The sequence below is a fragment of the Kogia breviceps genome, chromosome 17, assembly GCF_026419965.1.
Source record: "Kogia breviceps isolate mKogBre1 chromosome 17, mKogBre1 haplotype 1, whole genome shotgun sequence".
In the NCBI taxonomy this organism is placed as follows: Eukaryota; Metazoa; Chordata; class Mammalia; order Artiodactyla; family Physeteridae; genus Kogia; species Kogia breviceps.
In genome coordinates, this window is record NC_081326.1 from 3,169,525 (window position 1) to 3,195,323 (window position 25,799).

The following is a 25,799-nucleotide window of genomic DNA, read 5'->3' on the forward strand; positions in this document are numbered from 1 at the left end:
CATTTACAAGGCGAACCGTGCAGCTTTATAATCTTTTTCCTTTTGTGATCTGTTTGGAGGCAATGTCTGGCAGCGCAAGTGTTAACCTGGTCCTTCTTTCCCAGAGGGCCTTGTCTTTGCGGTTCAGAGCTGAGGCGGGAAGCCTGCTAAATCTGATTAGGTGAGGTATCTTCAAATCAGATTAGGCTATGGGTAGCCATCAGAGGCAGTGCGTGTCATCTGGGGACTGCATGTGGGACAAAGCCCTGAAACACGTTCAAACCCCATGATGATTAAGCAGAGCGGTGGGAGAGCTGTGTGTGCAGAAGTGTCACATCATTTCTGGGTGGTGCCTCTCTCATGTGTCCCGTTATGCTGAGTACCCAAATTGTTACATTTACAGCCATTTTCATAGAACTACATTGATACCATACTAAGCAAGAGTGCTTACATTAAAAACAAAGGTTGTTTGTATATTTTGGAGATTAATCCTTTGCCCGTTGCTTCATTTGCAAATATTTTCTCCCATTCTGAGGGCTGTCTTTTTGTCTTGTTTATGGTTTCCTTTGCTGTGCAAAAGCTTTAAAGTTTAAGTAGGTCCCATTTGGTTATTTTTGTTTTTATTTTCATTACTCTAGGAGGTGGGTAATAAAAGACCTTGCTGTGATTTATGTCAAAGAGTGTTTTTCCTATGTTTTCCGCTAAGAGTTTCATAGTGTCCGGTCTTACATTTAGGTCTTTAATCCATTTTGAGTTTATTTTTGTGTATGGTGTTATGTAGTAATCTTTTTAGTTTATATAAAGTTATTTATTTTGGGCTGCATTGGGTCTTCATTGCTACGCCTTGGCTTTGTCTAGTTGTGGCGAGTGGGGGCTACTCTTCATTGCTGCGTGCGGGCTTTTCATTGTGGTGGCTTCTCTTGTTGCAGAGCACAGTCTCTAGGCGCACGGGCTTCAGTAGTTGTGGCTCATGGGCTCTAGAAAGCAGGCTCAGTAGTTGTGGCACACAGGCTTAGTTGCTTCGTGGCATGTGGGACCTTCCAGGACCAGGGCTCAAACCCGTGTCCCCTGCATTGGCAGGCGGATTCTTAACCACTGTGCCACTAGGGAAGTCCTGTTAGGTAGTATTCTAATTTCATTATTTTACATGTGGATGTCCAGTCTGTTATTGAAGAGACTGTATATTCTTGCCTCCTTTGTCATAGATTAGGTGACCCAAGGTATGTGGGTTTATCTCTGAGCTTTCTATACTGTACCATTGATCTACATTTCTGTTTTTGTGCCAGTACCATACTGTCTTGATAACTGTAGCTTTGTAGTATAGTCTGAAGTGGAGTGTGTGTGTCACACACACACATACACACACACAGTGGAATGTTACTCAGCAATAAAAAGGAACGAAATTGGGTCATTTGTAGAGATGTGGATGGATCTAGAGTCTGTCATACAGAGTGAAGTAAATCAGAAAGAGAAAAACAAATATATATTAATGCATATATGTGGAATCTAAACAAATGGTACACATGAACCTATTTTCAGGGTAGGATTAGAAATGCAGATGTAGAGAATGGATGTGTGGACATGGTGGTGGGGAAGGGGAGGGTGGGATGAATTGGGAGATTAGGTTTGACATAAATACACTACCATGTGTAAAATAGATAGCTAGTGGGAACCTGCTATATAGCACAGAGAGCTCAGCTTGGTGCTCTGTGATGACCTAGATCGGTGGGATTGAGGGGAGAAGGGAGGCCCAAGAGGGAGGAAATATGTATACGTATAGCTGATTCAGTTCATTGTACAGCAGAAACTAACACAACATCGTAAGGCAATTATACTCCAATTAAAAAAAAACACCTAGAGTTTTAAAAGTAAAGCAACAAAACAAAACAAAACAAAAGCAAAAGGCTTAGGTCCTTTTCTTTTTAATGACTACCATGAGTAAATACTGACTCAGACTTGCTTATCAAAGAATGACAAAATGTCATTTTTAGCAGCATAACAACTTTTTCTCTTTAATAAAAATGAATGAGGACTTAAGGCTGTCTGGGAGGGAAATGCTTATGAATTGGCGAAGTATTTTCTCCTGAGAATGATACTAGGTAAGCAAGGAGCAATGCAAGGGCAACTAATTAGGAAGATTTCAGAACTGTGAAGCATGCCGGGAACTGGCTTGTTTCTGGCTATGGTCCCTTTAAGGTGAATTCTGTCTGGTGATTAGCATCACCTCGGATTAAATTAATTGGCTGTACTCAATCCCTGAGTGGATACACTAAGAATAAATCCAAAGACATTAGTTTCCTTGCACGAAACAAGAAGGTTACATATCCGGTAACATTTATGGGAATTATTCAAACAACTTAACCCATCTTTTCCTTTATAAGGGAAGCTTCAAGTTCTGGTAAGTATAAAACTATTTAAAATCTTTATTTTGAAAATAATCTATTTTAGCCAGTCGTACTTTATTTTACATATCTAGCCTACATATTTGTGTTCTGTATGTAACCATTAGAAAAACAATAAATACTGCTAATATTATCTTTACCCAAATATGCAAGAAACCTTCACAATATGCTGATATTAAAGTAGGAGGGAACTTCAGTATCAGGAAATCAAGCAATTCGAGTGTATTAACACATGGGTAAAGTTTTGTTTTCTTCTGATTATAAAAGCTCTATTGGGCTTCCCTGGTGGCGCAGTGGTTGAGAATCCGCCTGCCGATGCAGGGGACATGGGTTCGTGTCCCGGTCCGGGAAGATCCCACATGCCGCGGAGCGGCTGGGCCCGTGAGCCATGGCCGCTGAGCCTGCGCGTCCGGAGCCTGTGCTCTGCAACGGGAGAGGCCACAACAGTGAGAGGCCCGCATATCAGAAAAAAAAAAAAAAAAAAAAGCTCTATTAACTCTTTATAGCAATCTGTGCAATCAGTACCTTCAAAAGGAGGAAGCTGCTTGTGCTTCGGCAGTGCTGTGGCTGCCGCGTGCTTCTCTCTGCACCCTCACCCCCAAGGCCACCCCACAGCGTCATGACCTGTGAGATGAACTACTTTTTCTCGCAGCATCAGATCTCTTAATTGCTATAGAACATTATGAATATACCTCTCTTATGTTTTGTTTTCTACTTCATTTTTCTTTCTGAATTGCTTGAATTCGTACTACATGCTAGCAAAGTAAATTAAAAATATAATTAGGACATGATGCACCTGCATCTTGTGAATCCATCATCTGTTTTGTCAAGTGAGTAGTGGAGAGAAGGTACAGCCCTCTTGGTAGAGGCAACTATTTAGCTCTGAGCAGCACAGATGATTCACACCAATGAAGGCACGGATCAGCATAACGATGGTTGAACCTAGTGAAACCAAGGGTGTTAAAAAAAAAAAATCCGCTTTATGTTAAAAAGCAATGCAAGTATCCATGACAGGTCCGTGGTCTGACTGTAGGCAATGAAGAGCTTGCAGAGAAGTGGGGAAGATATCCATAGCCAGCGTCAGGCCATTAGAAGAAGATTTCAATATAATTTGGGCTGGAGGCAAGAGACTGTTAACTGGGTCCTTTGCCACCTCTAGGGCAGTCAGTGGTGAGGAAGGTAGAGGGCCTTAAGATCCTAGCTTCCTCGTTTCCCTCAGTCCACCTCCACCTCTCCTCCCTCGGCATAACCTGCTGGGAGAAGGATTAGACCACTTTAATTAAGTACTCAGTTTTTTTGTTCCCTACGTAGCCCCTAAGTATCCTACTGCATTATCCGATTTCAGAGGGCAAAGAATAAACCTTGTTATCGAAAATGTATGTAAAGAAACATTAAAAAAATTTCCATCCAAATAATTCCGATTAGTCTTTAAAGCTGATTTCGAAAGGTGCACAACTAAGACAGGGTAGCCAAAAGTTGTGGAGGCTGGTAGCTCTGTTTCACAAAAGCGGACACCCTCCTGTCAAGGCTGACTGACCCGCGTCTGGGCTGCGCTAGTCCCTGCCTTCTCCCTGGAGGGCATGCCCCCACTCCGTGCCTCTGGCATCTCAGCTGTACACTGCTCTTCCTCTGGAGACCGCCACCTCTTCCCACCTTCAGCATCTCTCCTTGATGTTTGCATGATACTGTGACTCTTCCTCAATGGTGCTACTGAATTACTCCGATTTTCCCGTGGACACTGAAGGACATACATGTGATGGTCTCAAGGCAAAGGCTGAAACACTCCCTCTGGAACGAATCAACTTTGCACTCAGTTCCGCAGTGATGCTACTGTGCACTGTATGCACAGAGATCCTTTTATTCACCCGTAATACTGACTCTTCACCATGCTCTGTGCAACGCCCACCTCACCATAGGCTCTTAAACCTTACCCACATGTGTGCAAAATCTCACCACTCTCCCAAACTTCCCCCAGGGACTCCTGGGAGTTCCCAGAGATCCTCTTACGTGCAACCAGAGGAACTTGCATTTTCACTTTGCTTTTGCTATAGCTTCCTCATCAAGGTGCCTGGCAACTACCCTGCTGCGGGTGCTTGTTCTGTAAATGCTCCCCTGCTGGGCGTACGGCATCTTCCCAGGATGCGGTAACTTTAGCTTCTCCCCTTCGTGCGTCAGGTTCAAACCCAATGATCAGCACTGGGCAGCCGTGGGATAGGGACAATGGGGGCCGTTCCTTCCCTCCAGTTGACCCTATCTTCCATGGTCTCCTTTCTGGTCCCAGCACAAAATCTCCTCTTATTTTAGCCCCAAACGAAGAATTCAAAACCAAAAAAACCCCCAAAACAAAACCCTTAGCATATCAGCTCACATAACTGTGTTCTCAACGTGACGACCAGGTCAACAGCTCTCCACAAATAGTGAGATCCGGGCAGAAAATGACTGGAATTAAAAGCCTCACTATGCACTTACATATAGATCAATGTAATTTCCAAAATTAGGTGAAAAATGTGTCTCAAACATTATTCATGTAAAATATTTTCAAATAAATACTAAGCAAACCAACCTAAAAAGTAGTTAGAGGCAAAGAGTTCTGAAGTCTTGTTTAAATACTGAAGGAGTTCATCCCTTTCACAGCTGGTGAGGGCCTGGAGATTCAGGGCACAGCACAGGTTATCAGCTGAGGATGAGGGGAGATTGAGGTTTTGCTGACTCCACTGCAAAGCTGGATTCCCGAGCTCCTGATGCACATGCCTGCTACAGCTGCCTTTAGTGTCTTAAGTGTTATCGTTACTTTAAACTGCTTGGGAAGAGAGAAGGGGAGACACATCTAATTTCTAGGCCCATCTCTGAATGCAGTGTCCTAAGTTACATATAAATGAGACTTGTAAATCGTATTGGAGATAAATGAAGAGTCTTAGACAACAGCTTGCAAACATATAACTAGGTGATCTGGGCCAGATTTATAGCTGATTTATAATGACAGACATGCCTTGTTCATCTCTGTAATACTGATCATATTTATTTAGTTTGTTGAATTTGTCTTCAAGGCTGCAGGGCATTCTTACTCTGTCAAAAGACACCAATAATTACATTGATTTAAAACAAGAGAAAATAGCCACACTGTGCTACCAATGAAAAACAAGCCCAGCATCAGATAAACGCTCCCACAAGCTGCTCACTTGTCAGTCAGCCTCTGGCTTCATTTGGAAAGTGGAAGAGAAAAACCTCAGTGATTGGTGAAAATGGCTCTTCAATTCCCTCCTGAAGTGCTCACTTTAGAACCACTACAGGGGGCAGTAACCAGATTGCACCATTTTAAGCAGCCCACAGTAATGTCATTCATTCTAAAAATATTTGTTTAGAGCAGCGTTTCCCAAAGTAAGATTAGTAGTGTGTTAGATAATTTACCTGCATGTTCTACAATCTGTAATGGAAACATCTTACACTACTTTAACATGGCCCTTATTTAAGGATATATATGATACATTCCTTCTATAATTTAATATCAGGAGCCAATTTCCTCTAGTTGAGTTCATTTGATTCCATCCAACAGACAATTTGAACTTTATAAACTTTTCCTGTTTTCTCCCTTTTCTTTAACTGCCAGGACATGCAGAGCTAAATCGATCAGTTGCAAAACTCTCTTTTCTCATTGGATGACGGTTTCTGATTTTTTAACTGTTTAATAATACCTGCTAATTTTAAAGATTCACAAAATTTGGCAATGTATAAAAAGCACAAACATTGGGCTTCCCTGGTGGCGCAGTGGTTAAGAATCCGCCTGCCAATGCAGGGGACACGGGTTCCAGCCCTGGTCCGGGAAGATCCCACATGCTGCGGGGCAACTGGGCCCGTGAGCCACAACTACTGAGCCTGCGCGTCTGGAGCCTGTGCTCCGCAACAAGAGAGGCCGCGACGGTGAGAGGCCTGCGCACCGCGATGAAGAGTGGCCCCCGCTAGCCACAACTAGAGAAAGCCCTCGCACAGAAACGAAGACCCAACACAGCCCTAAATAAATAAAAATAATTTTTTAAAAAAAGTACAAACACTATCCATAGCTCTGCCATCAGAGTTAACCACCATCAACAATGGGGTGTATATACTTCAGACTTTCTTCTTCTAGTATAATAAATATTGTACACATTGGCAATGGCATAGCATGTGTATTCTATAAGCTGCTTTTTCACTTAGTAATAAATAGGTCATGACCATTTTTCTATGCCAATAAATAAAGCCATGTTCAACGGCTCATAATTTTCCATGGGTGTATACATCATGATTTAACTACCTTATTAGTGTCTTTAGGTTGTTTTTAATGTTTCAATTATAAATACCCTTACTTAACTGCTGCTTTTATGTCTTATTTTAAGCCCCGAAAGTTATCTTTCAAAATAGGTAGGTATAATGAATGAATGAATGAATGAATGAAATTCAAGGAACAGCTATCGGTAGCTGGCTTTAGCATTAGCACTTATTCTTCACAGTGTGAAGATGAATAATTTCCTTCCCTCTCCAGGTCTCAACCAAAATGAGTGAAACTCCTTCCACCAGTTTTTCCATGCTTCGTCGGATTTCTTCTGAAGGTCAGGTTCCTTCTCCTCGCCAGTTGGGCGTCACTCAGCCTGTCGTGGCCAAAAGGATCAGCTTCTACAAGAGCGGAGACCCGCAATTTGGCGGCGTCCGGGTGGTGCTGAACCCTCGTTCTTTCAAGACATTGGATGCTCTGCTGGATAACTTGTCGGGGAAGGTGCCCCTACCCTTCGGGGTGAGGAACATCAGTACCCCCCGAGGAAGGCACAGCATCACGCGCCTGGAGGAGCTAGAGGACGGCCAGTCGTACCTGTGCTCCCACGGCAGGAAGATGCAGCCGGTAGACCTGGATAAGGCCCGCCGGCGCCCGCGGCCCTGGCTCAGCAGCCGGGCCCTCAGCGCGCACGCGCAGTGCGCACGCGCCGCCGCCGCTTCCGCCGTTCCCGGCATGCTGCGCGCGCCGCGGCGGCTGGTGGTTTTCAGGAATGGCGACCCGAAGACCAGGCGTGCGGTTTTCCTGAGCAGGAGGGTCACGCAGAGCTTTGAGGTCTTTCTGCAGCACCTGACGGAAGTCATGCAGCGCCCGGTGACCAAGCTCTACGCCACGGACGGAAGGAAGGTGAGCATCGTGAGGGACGTAATGGCGGCCCCGGGGAAGGAAGGCTTTTCCCGCGCCTGTCCGTGTGCGTGCGTGCTCCCTGCTCATGGGAGGGTGCTGGCTCCCCCCGGTGGCTGTTCTTCGTTTGTGGGTCAGTGCAACAAGGCGTGGGTCCCGTGGGGCTCTTTTTTTTTTCCCTCGCACACTCAGTTCCCTGAGCCTCTTGTTAGAGAATGTGTTGGCACAGAATCTGTTTCGACGATATTTCTTGAAAAGGCGTGGCCAATAGTGACATTCTGTTGGGTACAGAAAGCCTTTTCCTGTGACCTGTGTGTCACTTTCCCGGTCCTGGTGTGTCCGTCAGGCTCTTTCCCAGCTGGATGCTTGGGTGGGGAGGACAGGGGCAGTACTGTGTACCCTTTAAAGGTTTCTTTGGTTATGATGGCAGAAGACCGGTCGGCCTGTGTCAGCTGTGGGCTGAAGACGGGTGTTGGTCTGACACCCCCTTCCCCCCTCCCCTTTGGTTCTTCGGTATTTTGTATACGTCATTTGGTGCCCAGCGAGTGGTGAGTGATTATCACTTTCAAACCCAGGAGGCTGTTGAGTTAATCAGTTACAAACTCACCGTATGGAAAGAACAAAAACTTCATGCTGCTCATGTCAGGACCATAACTTTGATTTTTTCCCCCTAGGTTCCCAGTCTCCAGGCTGTGATCCTGAGCTCTGGAGCTGTGGTGGCAGCAGGAAGGGAGCCATTTAAACCAGGAAATTATGACATCCAAAAGTACTTGCTTCCTGCTAGAGTAAAGGGGATAATCTCTCACCGTGTGTACCCCAAGGGAAATGCTAGTTCAGAAAGCAAAAAGAGTAAGTCACTTAAATATATAGCCCTTATTTGTAACCCTGAGTTTTTTTTTTTTTTTTTTTTAATTTCGACAACAACAAAAATTCATCTTAAATGACCGATTTCCTTCATCACAGAAAAGGAGAGGATCAAAACATTCTAAACTGAAATTTTTTATATTTGTAGCTGGAGAGAGTCGTAGAGATCATCTGATAATTTTTTTAAAAAGATTTTTTTGAAGTCAATCAGTCAATGATATATCTGTTTAAATTGATGAGGTTTATTTATTTTTCTGTTTTTGTTTTTGCATCTAATACCTAGATAAAAGATCGAAGTGCCACCATTGATTTAGAGAGGAATTCTAAATTCCGTGGAATATGTGTAAGTGACACTCTGATAGTTGCAGAGTTTTCTCTAAATAATACCATGCAGATCATAGCTGAGCTCAGGTTAGTTGATTGACGTATTTAAAAAAAAAATCTCTGGAAATTCCCTGACTGTCCAGTGGCTAGGACTCCACACTTCCACTGCAGAAGAGGGCACGGGTTCGAACCCCGTCCAGGGAACTAAGATCCTGCATGCCGCACTGTGTGACCAAAAAAAAAAAAAAAAAAAAAAAAAAGAAACCTCTAACTACATACATGCTCTACTTTCTGAAGTTATTCCAGTAAAAATCACAGGCTCTTAAATCCACTTTTTATTTATTAAAGAAAAAGGTTCATCCAGCCAGTTCATGCTGGTTAACAGTACTCTGGGTTGATAGTTCCTTAGGAGATGCTGTCCAATGAGACGTTATCCTTTGGATAGGGGAGGAGTGCCTCTTGACACCCAAGAGTGTAGGATAGGCTGTAAATTTCCTTTTTCAGGCAGAGCTAATCTCATTATTCACATTGCTCAGTATTTTAGCTCCAGGCGAACGTGTTGCTTGCCATTTACACTTCCTTTTTAATTTTTATTTTAAGTAGGTGTGGAATGATACACATTTTAAGTGATGTTAATTCCTTTACTTATTGGTAAGCTAGGCAGACTCAACTATTCCTTACTGTTGTTCTTTAGTTATTTCATGGATATACTAAATAGCCAATTGTTCATGTGTCTGTTTCGTGGGCATCAGCTGCCCAATATCTTATGTTCAGGGTAGTGCTAGTTCACCTTGGTCATTTCATCAAAATGATTTTATTGTTTTCTGTATGATGTGGGTTTCTGAGCATGATTTTTAATGGCTTCAGGGAATCTGAGGGCTTTGTTAAATTTTACTTTAAAAAATGATGAGTGAGACATTTTCATTTATAATTTTGGTGAAAGTATACTAAAAATAAGAGGAAATATCTCTAGGCTTATAATTTGAAACTAAGGGTATTTAATTGATGGTAAGCATGTGCACATCTATACAAACTACTAATCTGACTGAGTTTGGAAAGCGTGAGTTCCAAGGTTATCTCTAGAGGTACACATTAAAAAAAATACCTAGATATCTGGGTCTTTGACTAGCTCTGTTTTCTTTTGTGACTGATATTAAACTAAATGCACTGATTATACAAAATGAATGCTAAATTAATAATTATTACTAGATTAACATAGCCTTTAAAATAAATTCTAAAAATGTTTTTACTTTCATAATGGTATAGATATCTCTTTTCGATATACACAGGTAGGAAAATGAATACCACCGTAAATTATTACTTGCTTATATGAGTAGGTAAGCAACACTTGGTTAGACCCCAATTTCAGTACTGGTGAACAGAATAAAACAACAAAAACAAATCCCACAAAAATCTGTTTAGTTTTGCTAGAATCCTTAGCAATTTCTACTTTATACTTTCCCTTTTAAAATTGCCTTATTAAACTCGTTAAGATTAAAATTCTGTGAATTTCCTCATTGAAGTAGAGTTATAAGTTCTCTTTTAAAGAGTAGTTTGTAGAAATGTACCAGATATTACAGTGAACTAAATTGACCAGTGAATATATAGAGGTGAGAAACTTAATTAACAACATCTATGAAATTTAGAAAATATGGTATTTTTTCATACTAATTATTTTTTGTTTTCTTTCTTTGCTGCCTCTTCTATTGGATATTTATAACTTCTCTGTCTTCCATATTATATTTTGATGTGGGGCATCTTTTACTTTTAAAATCTTGAAAGTGAGCACACATGTACCTTCAAGCCCAAGGTCTCAGATTTATTCTGTTTCTTCTGACAAAATGCAGAGTAATGATTGCTACTCAGACCATTCTTTTGCTTCTGAAAATTACTTGGCCTTAGAAAAAAATGATTCTCAGAATTTATTGATATATCCTTCTGAAGATGATGTTGAGAAATCAATTATTTTTAATCAAGATGGTACTATGACAGTTGAGATGAAAGTTCGATTCAAGATAAAAGAGGAGGAAACCATAAAATGGACAACCACTGTCTGTAGAGCTGATCTTTCTAATAATGATGAAAAGAGTGAGATAAGCAGTTTCTCAGGAAGAACAGATGATGGATCATCTGGTTTAAAGATTACAGCATGTTCATTGTCTGCAGATGTCTCACCTCTGGAGAAAGGCAATAATCAAGAGGGCAGTTTGGCAGAGGAGATCAACAGTCCAATGAGAGATCAGGATACTGAAACTTGCAATTCTGCTAGTTGGGAGAATGCTGCTATGGACACAAAAGCCACCCAGGGAACTCAGGATCAAGCGAAACACCATTTTTATAGGCCCCCTACACCTGGACCAAGGAGAGTCAGGCAAAAGAAATCTGTGATAGGGAGTGTGACCTTAGTATCTGAAACTGAAGTGCAAGAGAAAATGATTGGGCAGTTTTCCTATAGTGAAGAAAGGAAAGATGGGGAAAACAAATCTGAGTATCACATGTTCACACATTCTTGCAGTAAAATGTCATCGGTATCCAATAGACCAGTACTTGTTCAAGTTGATAACAATGAGCAGGTAGAGTCATCTTTAGAAAGAAAAAAGGAAAGCAGACCGCTCAAATCAAACGCACTAAGCACTGGTGGTGTAGAAATTACAAGTCAGAAGACGTTAGAGATGTCCCATCATAATGGCTTGCCACAGACTACATCAGAAAACTCAGTTGTGGAGGAAGGTATAGTTGGTAGTGTAACAGCAGACAACAAAAGTAGTGTCAAGAATTTAAGAACTTATGGTAACAGCCCTTTTTTAGCAGATGCAACTCATTCTTCAGGTAACAACTCTGGAACTGACAAAACTATTTCAGAGACCCCAGCTTCAGTAGGATCCTCTACTGTCACCACAAGAATTGACAAACTAATTAGTGAGTTTTCTCAGTGTGGTTTAACAAAACTTCCAGAAAACGAAAAGCAGATTTCATCATCTATTGCCAGCAAAAAGAAGATGAAATCTCAGCAGCATGTGATAAATTCCAAGCATCAGGGTGGGGAGATTGCAAGGAAGGGAATCCCCAGGAAGAGTAAGAGAATAAACAGAAGAGGTAGAATTGCACAGGAAACAATACTGCAGGATTCACATAGTCCCCTTAAAGGAGAGATATTTTGTGAGAAAGACCTCCATGCAAGTGATATGGTAATTGAATCAAATTATTTTTCTTCCAAAAGTAATAATGCTGTGAATTCCAGGAATCTCCCTAGAAATCAATTAAATACTATTCATAATCCTAAGGTTCAGGGGCTTTTAACCAAGAGAAAATCCAGGCCACTAAACAAAGTAAATTTAGGAGGACCTACAAAAAGAGAAATTGGTCAAGGAGAAAAAGTGTTTTCCCATAATGAATTTAGATATTGCAAAAATACTTTTGAAAATCAAACTTTATTTCATATGTTTAACCTTCTTGAGCAGAAACCCAATGCTTTTTGTGGACCACAGGCTCAAGCAGAAATAGCACCTTGGTATTTGAGAGGAACGTCAAAGAAGAGTTTAGTTTCAAAAGTTAATAATTCACACATAACTTTAAGAAGCCAGAAAAAACAAAAAGGGGATAGGTTGAAATCAGATACTATTGTAAGTAAACAACATGTCACAACCAGGGCAAATTCCTCAGCTTCTTTGAAAAAAGCTGTTTTTCCTGAGGCTATTACTCATCATTCGGTTCAAAATTATGTACAGAGATGGTTGCAGGACATAAGTTCAGATTCAGCTTTGCAACCTAGACAGGCAGCTCCAATATGCACAAAGGAAAGGAGTGTGGTAGGTTATAACAACAGTTGTTTTCCAAGAAATAATTCCCACAAAAGTTCTGGAAAAGGAAATAATTTTGTCCTGGAAGGTAATAAACATATAACTGAAAATGTCAGTTTGACAGGAGATAATCTAGGGAAAGAGGTTGGTACATCTTTTGACAAAGATAACAGTGAAGAACTTACCAGAGATCTCTGTGGGAGCCAGGTTGAATCTCTGAAGGATGCTTACTTGCTTTCCATCCCTGAATATCGTACTTTGTCACAGTCAGCTATTGATGATGCTAATACTAAAAGTCAGGTATCTGCTGAAAAGTCAGGACAAGAGGTAAACCTTGTTTACGAAGACATAAACCTAGCTACAAAAGGGCAAAGTGTAGAGGCTGCCATTCAAGTAGATCTTATGGAAGAAGACACTCCAAAACACCTGTTACCAGTCTGGTTGGTTCACCAACTGCAAGCTTTAGTTCCTAGTAGTCACAAGACTCAGAATGGAGTTGTTCAAATGCCAGGTTCACTTGCAGATATTCGCTTTCCTTCTCCGATATGTAATTCATCCACTAATGTTCTTCTAGCTTGGCTCCTGGTGCTAAACCTAAAGGGAGGTATGAATAGCTTCTGTCGAGGTGATGCTCACAAGACCAGCAGAACTGCAGAAATACTTGCATTGTTGGAGGTTCTGAAGCACATTGCCGTCACAGAGGAAGCAGATGACTTGAAGGCTGCTGTTGCCAGTTTAGTGGAATCAACCACAAATCACTTTGGACTCACTGAGAAAGAACAGGACATGGTTCCAGTAGATCCTTCTGCAAATTGTTCTACACCCAACATTCAGATAGTTCCTAAATGCATTGAAAATGAGAAAACACAGAAAATCTCTTTAGATGGAGGCTGTTCTGCCAGTGAGGACAGTGTCTCTGAAGTCTGTGTTTCAGAGGCGACTTGCTCTCCATGTGAGATGTGCACAGTGAATAAGACTTATCCTCCAAAAGAGACTTGGGACCTCAGTGATAATTCTTTCCCCAGTGATGGCTGTACCATGGATCAGACCTCCATGAATAAGGCTTATTTCCTAGGAGAGGTTTCTTCACTTACTGACACCGTGTCTTCTCATAAGGCTTGTGCTTATGAGGAAAACCGTATCTGTGAGATGGCTCGCCCAGTTGATGAGGCCTACATTCCCATCAAAGTCTGCAATACCAGTGACTTTTTAAATTCCAAAGAAAACACATATACTGATAATTTGGAATTGACCAAAGAGTTAGAAAGAGTTGGTGAAGTTCACAAAGACCAAAATATTTTGGCAGACCCTGGGTATAAACATGGCTTTAGTATATTGGTGTCACACCAAAATGTGATTAATTTAAGCCACAGTGGCTTTTTCCAAGATGCAACTGAACCAGAACTTCATAGGAAACATAGTTCTCTAGATGAATTTAAAAATTGTTCATTAAGGAAATTTCAGGATAAAAACGCATATACATCTTTTGATAAGGAAGACTCAAAGACTTCTGAAGAACCAGGCTCAATAACCAACAGCATTACATCAAGTGAAAGAAACATTTCAGAATTGGAATCTTCTGAAGAATTAGAAAACCAGAACACTGATATCTTTAATACAAAGGTAAATTCAGGAGAGCAAGCTACTAAAGAATTGATCCAAAAGGAGTTAGAGGCTAGTAAAAATTTGGAATTGATCAGAGTCTCTAGCAGGAACATTACAGAAGAAGAAGGAAGGAATGGGGTCATTTGTGAGACAATCAGTAGGAGGCTGGCAACACCACCATCTTTAGTATTTTGCTATGATTCTAAGCAAAATCCTGAAAAGCAGCTCATTGAAGGAGAAACTGAAACGAGAGTAAAAAAGATGGTGGAAAGCATGGAAACTGGAAGTTTTGCAGAGTCTCTCCTTAATTTTAAAAATGACTTCAAAAGGTCAGGGACTTCTGATTGGTCAGATTATAGACGAGACAGTGAGAATGAACAGTCATATAAAACATCCAGTGATGGCCCCAGTGACGGTGGTGAGGAGATGGCCCAAGAGAAAGAATATAATAAAGGATTTGTTAAAAGGACAATAGAAAAACTTTATGGTAAAGCAGAGATTATGAAACCATCTTTTTTTTCTGGGTCTACACACACATCTCAGGTTTGTCCTTACGATTCGGTGGAATTACGGGGTGCTGGGAAAGTAGGTCTTTATGATTCTGAAGGTCAGTCATTTGGCTCTTCTGAACAGGTATCTAGTAATTCAACTGTGTTGCAGAAATTTCAGGAGGAAAGGCGAGATAAATGTAATTTTAATAATGTGAGGGCCAGTTACCATGGGGAAGACATTGTGGAACATGGTCGTGAACAAAATGGTCCTAACAGAATTCTCAGAGACATGGAAGAGGGGGTACTGATTGACAAGGGCAAGTGGCTCCTGAAAGAAAATCATTTGCTAAGAGTATCATCTCTTGCAAATTCTGGCATGTGTGGCAATGCAGACACCACATCAGTGGATACTCTACTTGATAATAACAGCAGTGAAGTACTGTATTCACAGTTTGGAAATTTGGCCCCAGGCCCAAACATGGCTGAACTGTCCTCTTCAGAATTGGAGGAACTGACTCAACCTCCTGAACTGAGATGCAATTATTTTAACATGCCTTATCGTAGTGACTCTGAGCCTTTTCGCGAGGATTTGCTGGATGTTCAAAATAAAACTTGTTCTCAGGAGAGAATACCAAACCACCATGCAGAAGAGAAGTGTAATCATAGGTCAGAGAGAGTATGCACATCTGTCACTCATGTCTTCACATCTGTTGGTAACAAAGTCCATCCTGTCTCTGATGATACTATTAAAAACCAACCATTGCCCGGTAATAATGTAATTCATGGTGCACTTCAGGAAGGTGACTCTTTGGATAAACTCTATAATATTTGTGGTCAACATTGCCCAATACTAACTGTTATTAACCAGCCTGTAAATGAGGAACACCGAGGATTTGCATATTGCAAAGATTCTGATATTGAAAATTCTCTGAGTCTCCAATTATGGATGAAAATACATCCATGTTTACTACAGTCAAACAAAAACATGTTCAGAGATAAGAACGATAAAGCAAGTAGTAGAAAAGCATTTATTGATAAGGCCATTGGCAGTACATTGGATTGGCTTTATTTTAATAGCACATTTGACTTGATGGATAAAAGGAGAAAATTAAAAAGAATTAACTTCTTGGGCTTAGAGGAAGAAAATAATTTAAATAAGTTTCAATCATATTTAAAGAATTTCTTGCACACATTGTTGCTAGTTGTGGGTCATGTGAATTCAAATATACAAGACCCCGGAAATCAGACAAATGAAATCTTTGAAGTAGTTGATGAGAATAACAACATCCTAAATAACAGATTCCAGAACTCAAGAACAAATCTCAACCGAGTAGTAAGAGAAAATAACTATCATTGCTCCTTTGAAACGCTTGGCCAAGCCTGCCTATTTTGCCAAGTTGAGGCATCCTTAGATATCAGCGACAGAAGCACATTAGAAATATTTTATATTTTTGAAGATGAATATCTTTTCATTTGGGAAGAGGAAAACTAATTAAATTGAACTGATCTTGAAAGCCATGATGAACGAGAAGATCTCTCATTTCAATATCAGCACGGCCTTTCTTAGTGAGAAAGATGAAGCACATGGGATGGATGTGGATTAGATAACCTCTATGAATTTGCCACTTCAAAGTGAGCTTACTCTAGAAATCTTGCCACTGGATTATCCAACTTGACTTTCATCATTTCTGTGTTCTTCGTTTTTTCAGCAATTACAGAATCAGTTTCTGTTCCGTTATTTTTGAAGTTTCTGTGTGTTCTTTTTCTTGAGCATGTATAATTTCTTGTTTCTGTTATTTTTCTCCTAAGACATCATAAATGCTCCGAGGACAGGAATTATATCCCCCCCTTTCTGTTACGTTGTCAGCTTAGTGCAAAATGTGTATTGAAGATATTGGCGAATTAATGGAAGAGACATAGCCTCAGATTTCTTCATTTATTAATTTTAACTGCTGATTTGATAAAAGTATGATTGTAAGATCTCAACAACAATCTCATGTTTTTTTTTGTGTGTGTGCCAAATGTGTTGAATCTAGTTTCCTCAGAACATCTGTCTAATGTACATGCAAGCATTTCCATGGGAGAGGATTCACTGTTTTTCCTCATGACTAGAAAAAGATGCTGGGGCTTCCCTGGTGGCGCAGTGGTTGAGAGTCCGCCTGCCGATGCAGGAGACGCGGGTTCGTGCCCTGGTCCGGGAAGATCCCACATGCCGCGGAGCAACTAAGCCCGTGAGCCATGGCCGCTAGGCCTGCGCGTCCGGAGCCTGTGCTCCGCAACGGGAGAGGCCACAGCAGTGAGAGGCCCGCATACCGCAGAAAAAAAAAAAAAAAAAGAAAAAGAAAAAGATGCTGTACTACTAAGCTGGCTCTCCAGCCAGCTTTTTGCCTAGAAATTAATGATCTCTTAAACATTAGTAAAATGTGAAGAAATTCAGATAGGTCAGAAAAAAATGGAAAAGTGTAAGGCATGCTCTGCGAAGAAAAATGAAAGGAGCTGGAATGATTTGACTTGGAAAAGAAAAGAGAAAGGTGACTTCACCCAGAGTTCTAAAAATGAAAAAGAACTGCTGTGGAGAGGAACTTGACAGATTTCTTTCTGTGTCCACCTGCATTAATAAAATATTTAATTAGATATAAATAAAAACATGTTGCTTAGAAGGATAAATAAATTTGATTAGACTAAGAACCATAAATTGTCTCTTGAATACTTGCTATTTTTGCCTGGGGCTTAACCAGGGTATCTTTTACGGTTCCTTGTTCTTCATGACTATTTGATGGTATAGAAACAAGTCTTATAAAACATGGAAATTTATGTCTCTTGTCTGGAACTGATTCAAAATAGAAAAATTAATGTTTTTGGAGCCACACACGGAGGTGCTAAGATAACATAAATTTGGCATTGGGGAACTAAAAGTAATTACCTATATAAGGAATACCTTTAGTTTCAGTTCAGCATGAGCCGTAAATCCATAAAAAATTATGAGTTGCTATTTATTTAACCAGAGGAAGTCTACCTCTGCATAGAGTATGACTTTTCTACATTGTGATGCACTCTTCTAATTGAAATATGGAAGTTGTAATGTTATGTAAGCTTCTGTAATGAGCAATGAGAAATTTTGGTGAAATAAAAGGGCTAAAACTGTGGAGATATACATGCACTTAGCTTTACTGCACTTTGCAGATACTGCGTTTTTTTACAGATTGAAGGTTGGTGGCAACCTTGTGTCGTTGAACAAGTGTGTCGGGCACATTTTCCCAACATTTCCACATGTTCCCTTTGTGTCTCTGTGTCATAGTTAGGTCATTCTTGCAATGTTTCAAATGTTTTCATTATTAATATTTGTTGATTTGTGATTAGCAATCTTTGATATTACTATTGCAGTTTTTTTTGCTTTGTATTTTAAAATTATGGCATGTATATATTTTTTAAAATGTAATGCTATTACATCCTTAATAGGCTATGGTGTAAACATAACTTTTATGTCTACAGGGAAACAAAAAAATTTGTATGACTTGCTTTATTGTGACATTCACTTTATTACAGTGGTCTAGAACCGAACCTGCAGTATCTCCCAGGTATGCCTGTGATAGAAAGGGGAGGAGAATTAACACTAAAGTTGTGCTAACTGTATACCGGGGGCTATGGTAATCTTATGGATTTATTATCTGTAACCCTTCCTCATAAAGACGCTGTGAGTTTAGCTTTGTTGCTCCCTTTTTATACATGAGAGAACCCAGAAGCAGGGAGATAAAGTACTTTTGTCAGTGGTGCCCAGTACATGTGTCAGGATTTGAACCCAGTCCCTTTGTGCTTGAAAGTCAATGCTACTTTTACTACATTTTTATTCTTCTCACGTGAGGAAGAAGGAGTAAGATGTTTTACAGATTATTAGCACTCTCCCCAGAGCAGAGAGACAAGGAAATTATTTTTCTTTTTAATTTGGAAGGAGTGATATTTAGATGTACCAAGGAGATTGGGGAAATCACTCACAACAACGAGGAGTTTTTAGGAAAATGTGGCATGTAGCATATGGTTTTTAGTAATACTACATCAAATGATGTCCTAGGAGACCCAGACGATATTGGGAAGAAGAAATTGAGAGTGACAGACATGAATGGGTAACGCACGACTGTGTAATGTACTTGTCTAAAGTGAACATGTTCGGAGGCATTGAATTCTGTCTGAGCTTTGGAACCAGGTCTTACTCATGTTGATATCCCAGATCTAGCGTATTACTTGGGATGTGCTAAGCACCTAGTAAATGTGTAAGTAAATGGATAAGAAGTGCTTTTGAGCGGTCTTTCTTTGTTAACTTCGAATCCATACATGTAGAAAAATATGTAAAGATGCTGAGGGATAGTACTAAGTTTCGTACATTTTTTGAAGCAATATTCCGATCATCTTTACACGTGAAAATGATATTTTTCTTTTAAACATTCAAAGAATTATGTTTTTCACAAGGCTTACATTAAAAAAAACCTTGAAACGCTGTGAAATTTAGAAGACCAAATGAGACATTAGAAGAAATTTAAAAATATTGCCCAGACCTGCCCGCCTTCGAGAGAAGTGCTTGCGGCAGAGGGAGGGGCGCTAGCCTGCTGCGTTCAGGGGAATGTCCCCGGGGCGGGCTGGTGCAGTTCCAGCTTGCGCCCACCAGATGGCAGCTGTGCCCCGTGCGGCCGGGAGCTCAGGCCCCCTGGCGGGAGGCTTCCCGGGCTCGCGGGAGCGCCTGCAGCGCCTGAGGCCCGGGGCGGGCGGGGGTGGGGACAGTCCGGGGGCTGTTTGCTAACGCTTCAAAGAGCTGAGGACCCAGTTGTGCAGGCAGCCCCAGGTCTTAAAGCCCGGAGGTATAGAAGTGTTCGGAATGAAAGGAAAGGCGCTGTTAGCAAGGAGCCTACGTTCGCAAGTGGAGGGGCTATGACGGGGAACGCCGGCTGTCAAGAATCCTCGGAGGCGGCGCCAAGGAAAGCCTGGGGAGAGTGGGAGCAAAGAGCAGACGGACCCCTACGTCGAGCGGAAGCTCAGTCAGCGAGCCGTTGGCCCGGCGGGTAGGGGTCGCTCGCACGTGGAGCTGTCAGACGTCTCACCTCTTCACCTTTCAGGGATACGCAACCCGTGTCCCATTTTCAAGGTTTAGACTGGGGTGTTGACGCCGTGGGCCATGCGGGCGGCGCTCGATTTGTCGGTTTCCTCATCCGTAAAATGGGGCCCCGTGAGGAGCTGCCTCGTGAGACGGCGGAGAGGCTCTGGCGAGGGTGGCTGTGAGGCTCGAGGCCCAGAGCTTGGCCCGGAGCACCGGCTACGTTTCGCGGCCCCCGGAGGCGGTGCTCCCCGTCCGGCCTCCCGGAAGGCACCTTCCGTCAGGGACTCTCCGTGCGCGACCCAGCGCGTTTCAGGCTGCCGCCTCGGTGCCGGGACCTGGACCAGCGCCGCAAGAGCAGAGCCTGGCTTCTCCTGGGTGTCAGCTCTGCTGTTCAAAGCCAGGCGTGGGGAGGGCTTCTTTCCTGGGGCGGTTTCCCCGGGCTCAGGAGCTCGACCCGGGCTTGGACCCCTTGCTCCCCGGGGGGACCTCCGTGGCTGTGACGTCCCTCGCACTTGGGGGTCGCCACACGGGGGGCTGGGGGGTGGGTTTTGACTAGACCGCATCTCTGTCCCTCCCACCTGTCTTGAAGTGGTCTTTTCTTAGCTATACCCTTCGTTGTAGAACACCTCTCCCCCTAGCCTCCAGGTCTTCCTCAGATAATTGCTCTGTGTGTACTTTTAGTTTGGGTGTGTCTGTGCGAGCAGGGGAGCGCAGGATCTTCCGGCTCTGCCGTCTTGATCTGGAACCCCAGTTCCGCATCATTTGTATGATATCGGGAACTCTTTTACAGTCACATTTAAACACAGGACGACTAGACCGTGGAAGTTCTCAGTCAAAAAGATAAAGTAATTACGTGAAGAATGAGTTGGGCCAACGGAAAGCTCTCTCGTTTTGTTGTTTCGTGCCTTTCCTTACTTTCGCCCTATTCACCCATTAGTATGCACCAGTGTGCACGCTGGACTCTGTCCTGCGTTTCCCAGAACTTACGCTCCCCCTCCCACCCTTCCAGGGGTTATGGTATAGGATGGCCTTATGGGGGTTCGGGGTGGTGCTCTCTTCCTTCTGGAGGTTCACAGGGAAGGTAGCTTGATGGGCAGTCCACCAGGCGTAATTATACTGTAGACCTTGACGGGGGTCAACCGATGGGCTTAAGCTTACTGATACGAAGAATGTGGAATGTCTTGATGGAACTGACTTAACCCTTGAGTGGCCTTGAGTGGGGTGGGAATAGGGTCCATCCACAGTGAGTGCTTAATTGCAGCCACTGCAGGCACCGCATGCAGCCGTGCCCGCTGGTTTCTGCCGGGCGAAAGGAACTAGCGCCGGAGGTGGGCCTGCAATGGCAGGTGGCCCGGCTCAGAAGTTTTACTTCTTTGGATGACAAATCCTTCCCCTTGCATTTTAATTTTTTAATTAAAATTATACATGTATAAATAGTTTTTAAAAATCAGATAGAAGTACAAGGCTCAAAATAAAAAAATGTAGACCACTTTCTGACCCTTTACATACATAATTTCCACTCCACAGAGGCATTTATCTTTAAAACTTTTAGCTCTTTCTTCTATTTATGTATGTCTAAGATACTGGTATTTTTTCAATTTTAGATTTTGTCTGTTGATATCCTCCACCTCCCACCTTCTACTTCCTGTCTCTGTTCCAATAATGTTATAATTTAAAAAACAATCACTATTCTGAATTTTTATTTTAATTACCATGCAAATATTATTCCTGAAATGATCCTCTTAATGTATTTTGACTATATTTCCTTTCTTGAACTATTCTTTGTTTTCCCTGAACTTTAAACCTGACCACTGCTCATTCATTACCAAACGCTTTTCCATGGTGGTAAATCCCTATCATCGTAGAAGTGCGTATCAGTTCTTCCATTGGACCATTTTTTTTCCCCTGGGGACATTAGTTGTCTTGGAGACATTCTTCATAAAGCCCCCTCCCACCTCACCGGACGCCTTCTCATCCAAAGCAGACTGTTTGATCTCCAGGCCTGCTGCACAGGCATCAGCTTGAAGCTTTCCTTCAGCAGTATCCTGGGAATCTCGTTTCCTTCTCGGTATTGGATGTCCTGTTTCTGAAACCCATATCTTACTATTAGTTTAGACCTCAGTTTTGATGGAATGAATTTTCTGATGGTTTATAAGGAAGAATGCATGGAGGAACTTTTAGTGTCTTAAATATTCGGAACTGCCTTTATTCTATTCTCATGCTTAATTGATAAAAATGATATAGCATTACATGTTGGAAATAACATTTTTCATTTGTCTTCTATCTCCTAATCCCAGTGTGAAAAGTGCTAAGCCATTCTCATTCCTGCTTCTTTGTGTGTAACTTCCCCACCCTCCCTTTCCCGAAAGCTTTTAGGACCCTCCGTTTATTCTGGTATTCTGAAATTTAACATAGATGCACATTGATTTAGGAATTTTTTCATTTTTTATGCTAAGCATTCAGTACCCATATTCTTCAGTTCTGGAATTTGTTTTATGTTATTTCTTTGATTTTCCCCCCCTTCTGTTCTTTCATTTTAGAAATCCTACTATGAATATCCTCTGAAGATGATGAACCTCTGATTTAATCTCTTAATTTTCTTTTGTATTTCCTTTTTAATCATTAAAAAAAATAAAACTTATTCAGATATAATTTACATTCAATAAACCCCTCAATTTCAAGTCTACAATTTAATGGCTTTTGAGATAGGCAGCCATACAACTACCATTATTATTAAGGTATAGCACATGTCCATCACCCCCAAAAGTTCTTTTGTGCCCTTTTACAGTCAGTCCCCTTCCCCTTTGCCAGGCCCTTGGAAACCACTGATCTGCTTTCTGTTGCTGTAGTATTTTTCCTGGAATTTCATGTAAATATAATCATATGATGTGTGATCTCTTAAAAAAAACTAATTAATTAATTGTTGGCTGCATTGGGTCTTTGTTGCTGCACGCGGGCTTTTCTCTAGTTGTGGCGAGCGGGGGCTGCTGTTTGTTGTAGTGCCTGGGCTTACCATTGTGGTGACTTCTCTTGTTGCGGAGCACGGGCTCTCGGCGCGCAGGCTTCAGTAGTTGTGGCTCGCGGGCTCCAGAGCACAGGCTCAGTAGTTGTGGTGCATGGGCTTAGTTGCTCCGTGGCATGTGGGATCTTCCCAGACCAGGGCTCGAACTCGTGTCCCTTGCAATGTCAGGCGGATTCTTAACCACTGCACCACCAGGGAAGCCTGATATGTAATCTCTGATGTCTGCTTCTGTCACTTAGCAAAATGATTTGGGGATTCATTAATATTGTTGTTTGAATCAACAGTTTTTCTTCTTTGTTGAATGATATACCATTATATGGATATACCACAATTCTTTTATCCATTCACCGATTAAAGGACACTTGAGTTATATCTGGATTTTGGCTATTATGAATGTAAATTATATAAACATTCATGTATAAGTCTTTTTACAGGACATATGTTTTTATTTCTCATAGGTAAACATCTAGCAGTGAAATTGCTAGGATGTATGGTAATTGTATATTTAATTCTATCAGAAATAGCCAACTGCTTTCACAAGTAGTTGTACCATTTCACATCCCCACCAGCAATGTATAAGAATTCCAGTTGCTCTGTATTCTTGCTTGCACTTGGTGTTATCGTCTTTTAAATTTTAACCATTCTAGTTTGTGTTTAGTGATATCTCTGTGGTTTTAATTTGCATTTCCCAAATAACTATTGATGTTTGCCATTCATATGTCTTTTATGGCACAGTGTCTTTTCAAATCTTATTTTCTATTGGGTCTTTGTAGTCCTGGGGTGGTAAGAATTCTTTATATGCTGTGGGTATAACATATTCAGATCTATGTTTTGCACATATTTTCTCCCAGTCTGTAGCTTGCTTTTTAATTTTCTTATTGGTGAGACTTTCAATTAGCAGAAGTTTTAAATTATGGTAAAGTTCTATTTATTTTCTTTTTATATATTTTATAAGATAATATGGCTTATATCTTTCAAGTCCTATCTAAGAAATCTCTGCCCAATGATAAGACTTTCTATGTTTTCTTGTGGGAGTTTTACAGTTTTAGTTCTTATCTTGGGTCTATTTGACTCATTTAAGGTTATTTTTTGTATATGGTAGTAGGTAAGGGCGAAGATACATTTTATTTCATATGAATATCCATTTATTCCATCAGTCTTTGTTGAAAAGACTATTATTTTCCCATTGAAATACTTGGAATTTGGAATTGAAAAGTCTAGACTTTTGTTGAAAATCATTCAACCATGTATGTGTGGGAGTATTTCTGCACTCTCTATTTTATTTCATTGATCTGTGTGTCTATTTGTATGCCAAAACACACTGTCTTGGTTACTGTAGCCTCATAATAAGCTTTGAAACCAGATAGTGCAAAATTTTCCAACTTTGTTCTCTTTCAAAATTGCTCTGTTAGTCTATCTTCTTTTGTTTCCCTCTTCAAGACCTGCTCAACCAGCTGGAGACCAAAGCCCTGAGTGCCTCTCTTGGAGTTTTCCACCACTGCCAAGTACGCAGCCAGGGAAGTAGCCTTGGGCCTTATACTCTGGGTGTAGATAGAAACCATGAAGAGATACAGGAGCCCAGTCAGCTCAGTGCTCAGAGGCAATGTGCAGACGAGTGCCACAGAGAACAACACACAGCGACCCTGCCCATGTGTCAAGCCGTCCATCATTGTTTTGGACTCTCATGGTGGCGTTTTGCTACTTAGGGGCAGAAAGCTAAAAGAAAGGCTTTTCTGGCAGGACTAGAGAAACATTTCTCTTCCATTAGTTCTATGTCTCCTACTACTCAGAAGTTATTTATTTTATGGCTACTTCTGATTTCACACAATCAGTCTTCTTCAAACAGTAGTAGCTGCGATGCAACACTCTTTTGGTTGCCTTGCTTGGAATAAGATTTGTGGTTTATATTTGACTAACACCCACCAATATAAATTTCCTTTTAGACACCACTGTCATCCAGCGACATACGTAACTATGTTCCGAGGCTGATCCCCTTTCTTTCCTGTTTCCTGTTGCTATGTGCACGAATTGCAATCATTCAGGTGTGTAGACAGAAACAGGCACTATTTCTCTAACTTCGTACTTCAGGAGATTAACTTTCATTTACGTAAACATTTTATTCTTTGAAATTTATAAAGTTGATAACAGCATTTATACATAATTCTTAAGCGAGTTACTAGCCTATTTCATTCTTCCCCAACTTTTTTTTTTTTTTCATTATTGCCTTCTACTAGTGAGAGAAATTAAGTACTAAGGAATAATATTTTGTTGGGTAGGGTCGAGTTTAGAAGAGCCACACACCATTGCAATATTTAAGCTTTTCACCCTCCAAGAACCAGTTTTCCTCCTTTGGGAGTGATATTGCCCTTGCTGTGAAGGCGTGGTCTACTTGATAGAAAAGAGGTAATTCTACAGCAATTACAATGATAATAACTTTCTTTTGTTAAGTGATTATCATGCACCAGATACTGTACTATGTGCTTAACAAATTTTAATCTTGTATAGCTCTCATAAAAACCTGAGTGTATAACTTCTGTTTTCTGAATGAAGAAACTGAGATGGAGAGGTTGTTACCTCATCTAAAACATAGTTTCAAAGTGTGGATCTCAAGGTGTTTCAGCATGGGCCTCAAAGGTTCTCTTCTCTACTCCTAACAATGATACTATACAAATTAACTGAAAATTCATATATGTATCTAAAAAAATGATACAAATGAATTTATTTCCAAAACAGAAACAGACTCACAGATTTAGAGAATGAATTTATGGCTACTGGGGAAGCGTGTGGGGGAGGGATAGATTGGGAGTTTGGGATTGACACCTACACACGGCTATATTAAAACATAACCAACAAGGACCTGCTGTACAGCACAGGGAACTCTGCTCAGTACTCTGTAATAACTTAAATGGGAAAATAATTTGAAAAAGAATAGATATATATACATGGATAACTGAATCACTTTGCTGTACACCTGAAACTAACACAACATTTTTAATCAACTATATTCCAATATAAAATAAAAAATTTTTTAAGTCATGTCATTCTGTGGCCAGGGATATACAATTTAGTGTGGGGCTTCT

At 41.1% G+C, this 25,799-nt stretch overlaps 1 protein-coding gene across 1 annotated transcript in view; it reads left to right on the plus strand.

Annotated features, from left to right (window-relative positions):
* Positions 1-16,103, plus strand: part of RP1 (RP1 axonemal microtubule associated) — a 41,611-nt gene extending 25,508 nt beyond the window's left edge. Inside the window, exons 2-4 of the mRNA XM_059043535.2 lie at positions 6,898-7,530; positions 8,202-8,376; positions 10,498-16,103. Coding sequence (XP_058899518.1) covers positions 6,910-7,530; positions 8,202-8,376; positions 10,498-16,103 — 6,402 coding nt within the window. The 5' untranslated portion in view covers positions 6,898-6,909. The remainder of the gene's footprint in view (positions 1-6,897; positions 7,531-8,201; positions 8,377-10,497) is intronic.
* The last annotated feature ends 9,696 nt before the right edge of the window (positions 16,104-25,799 follow it).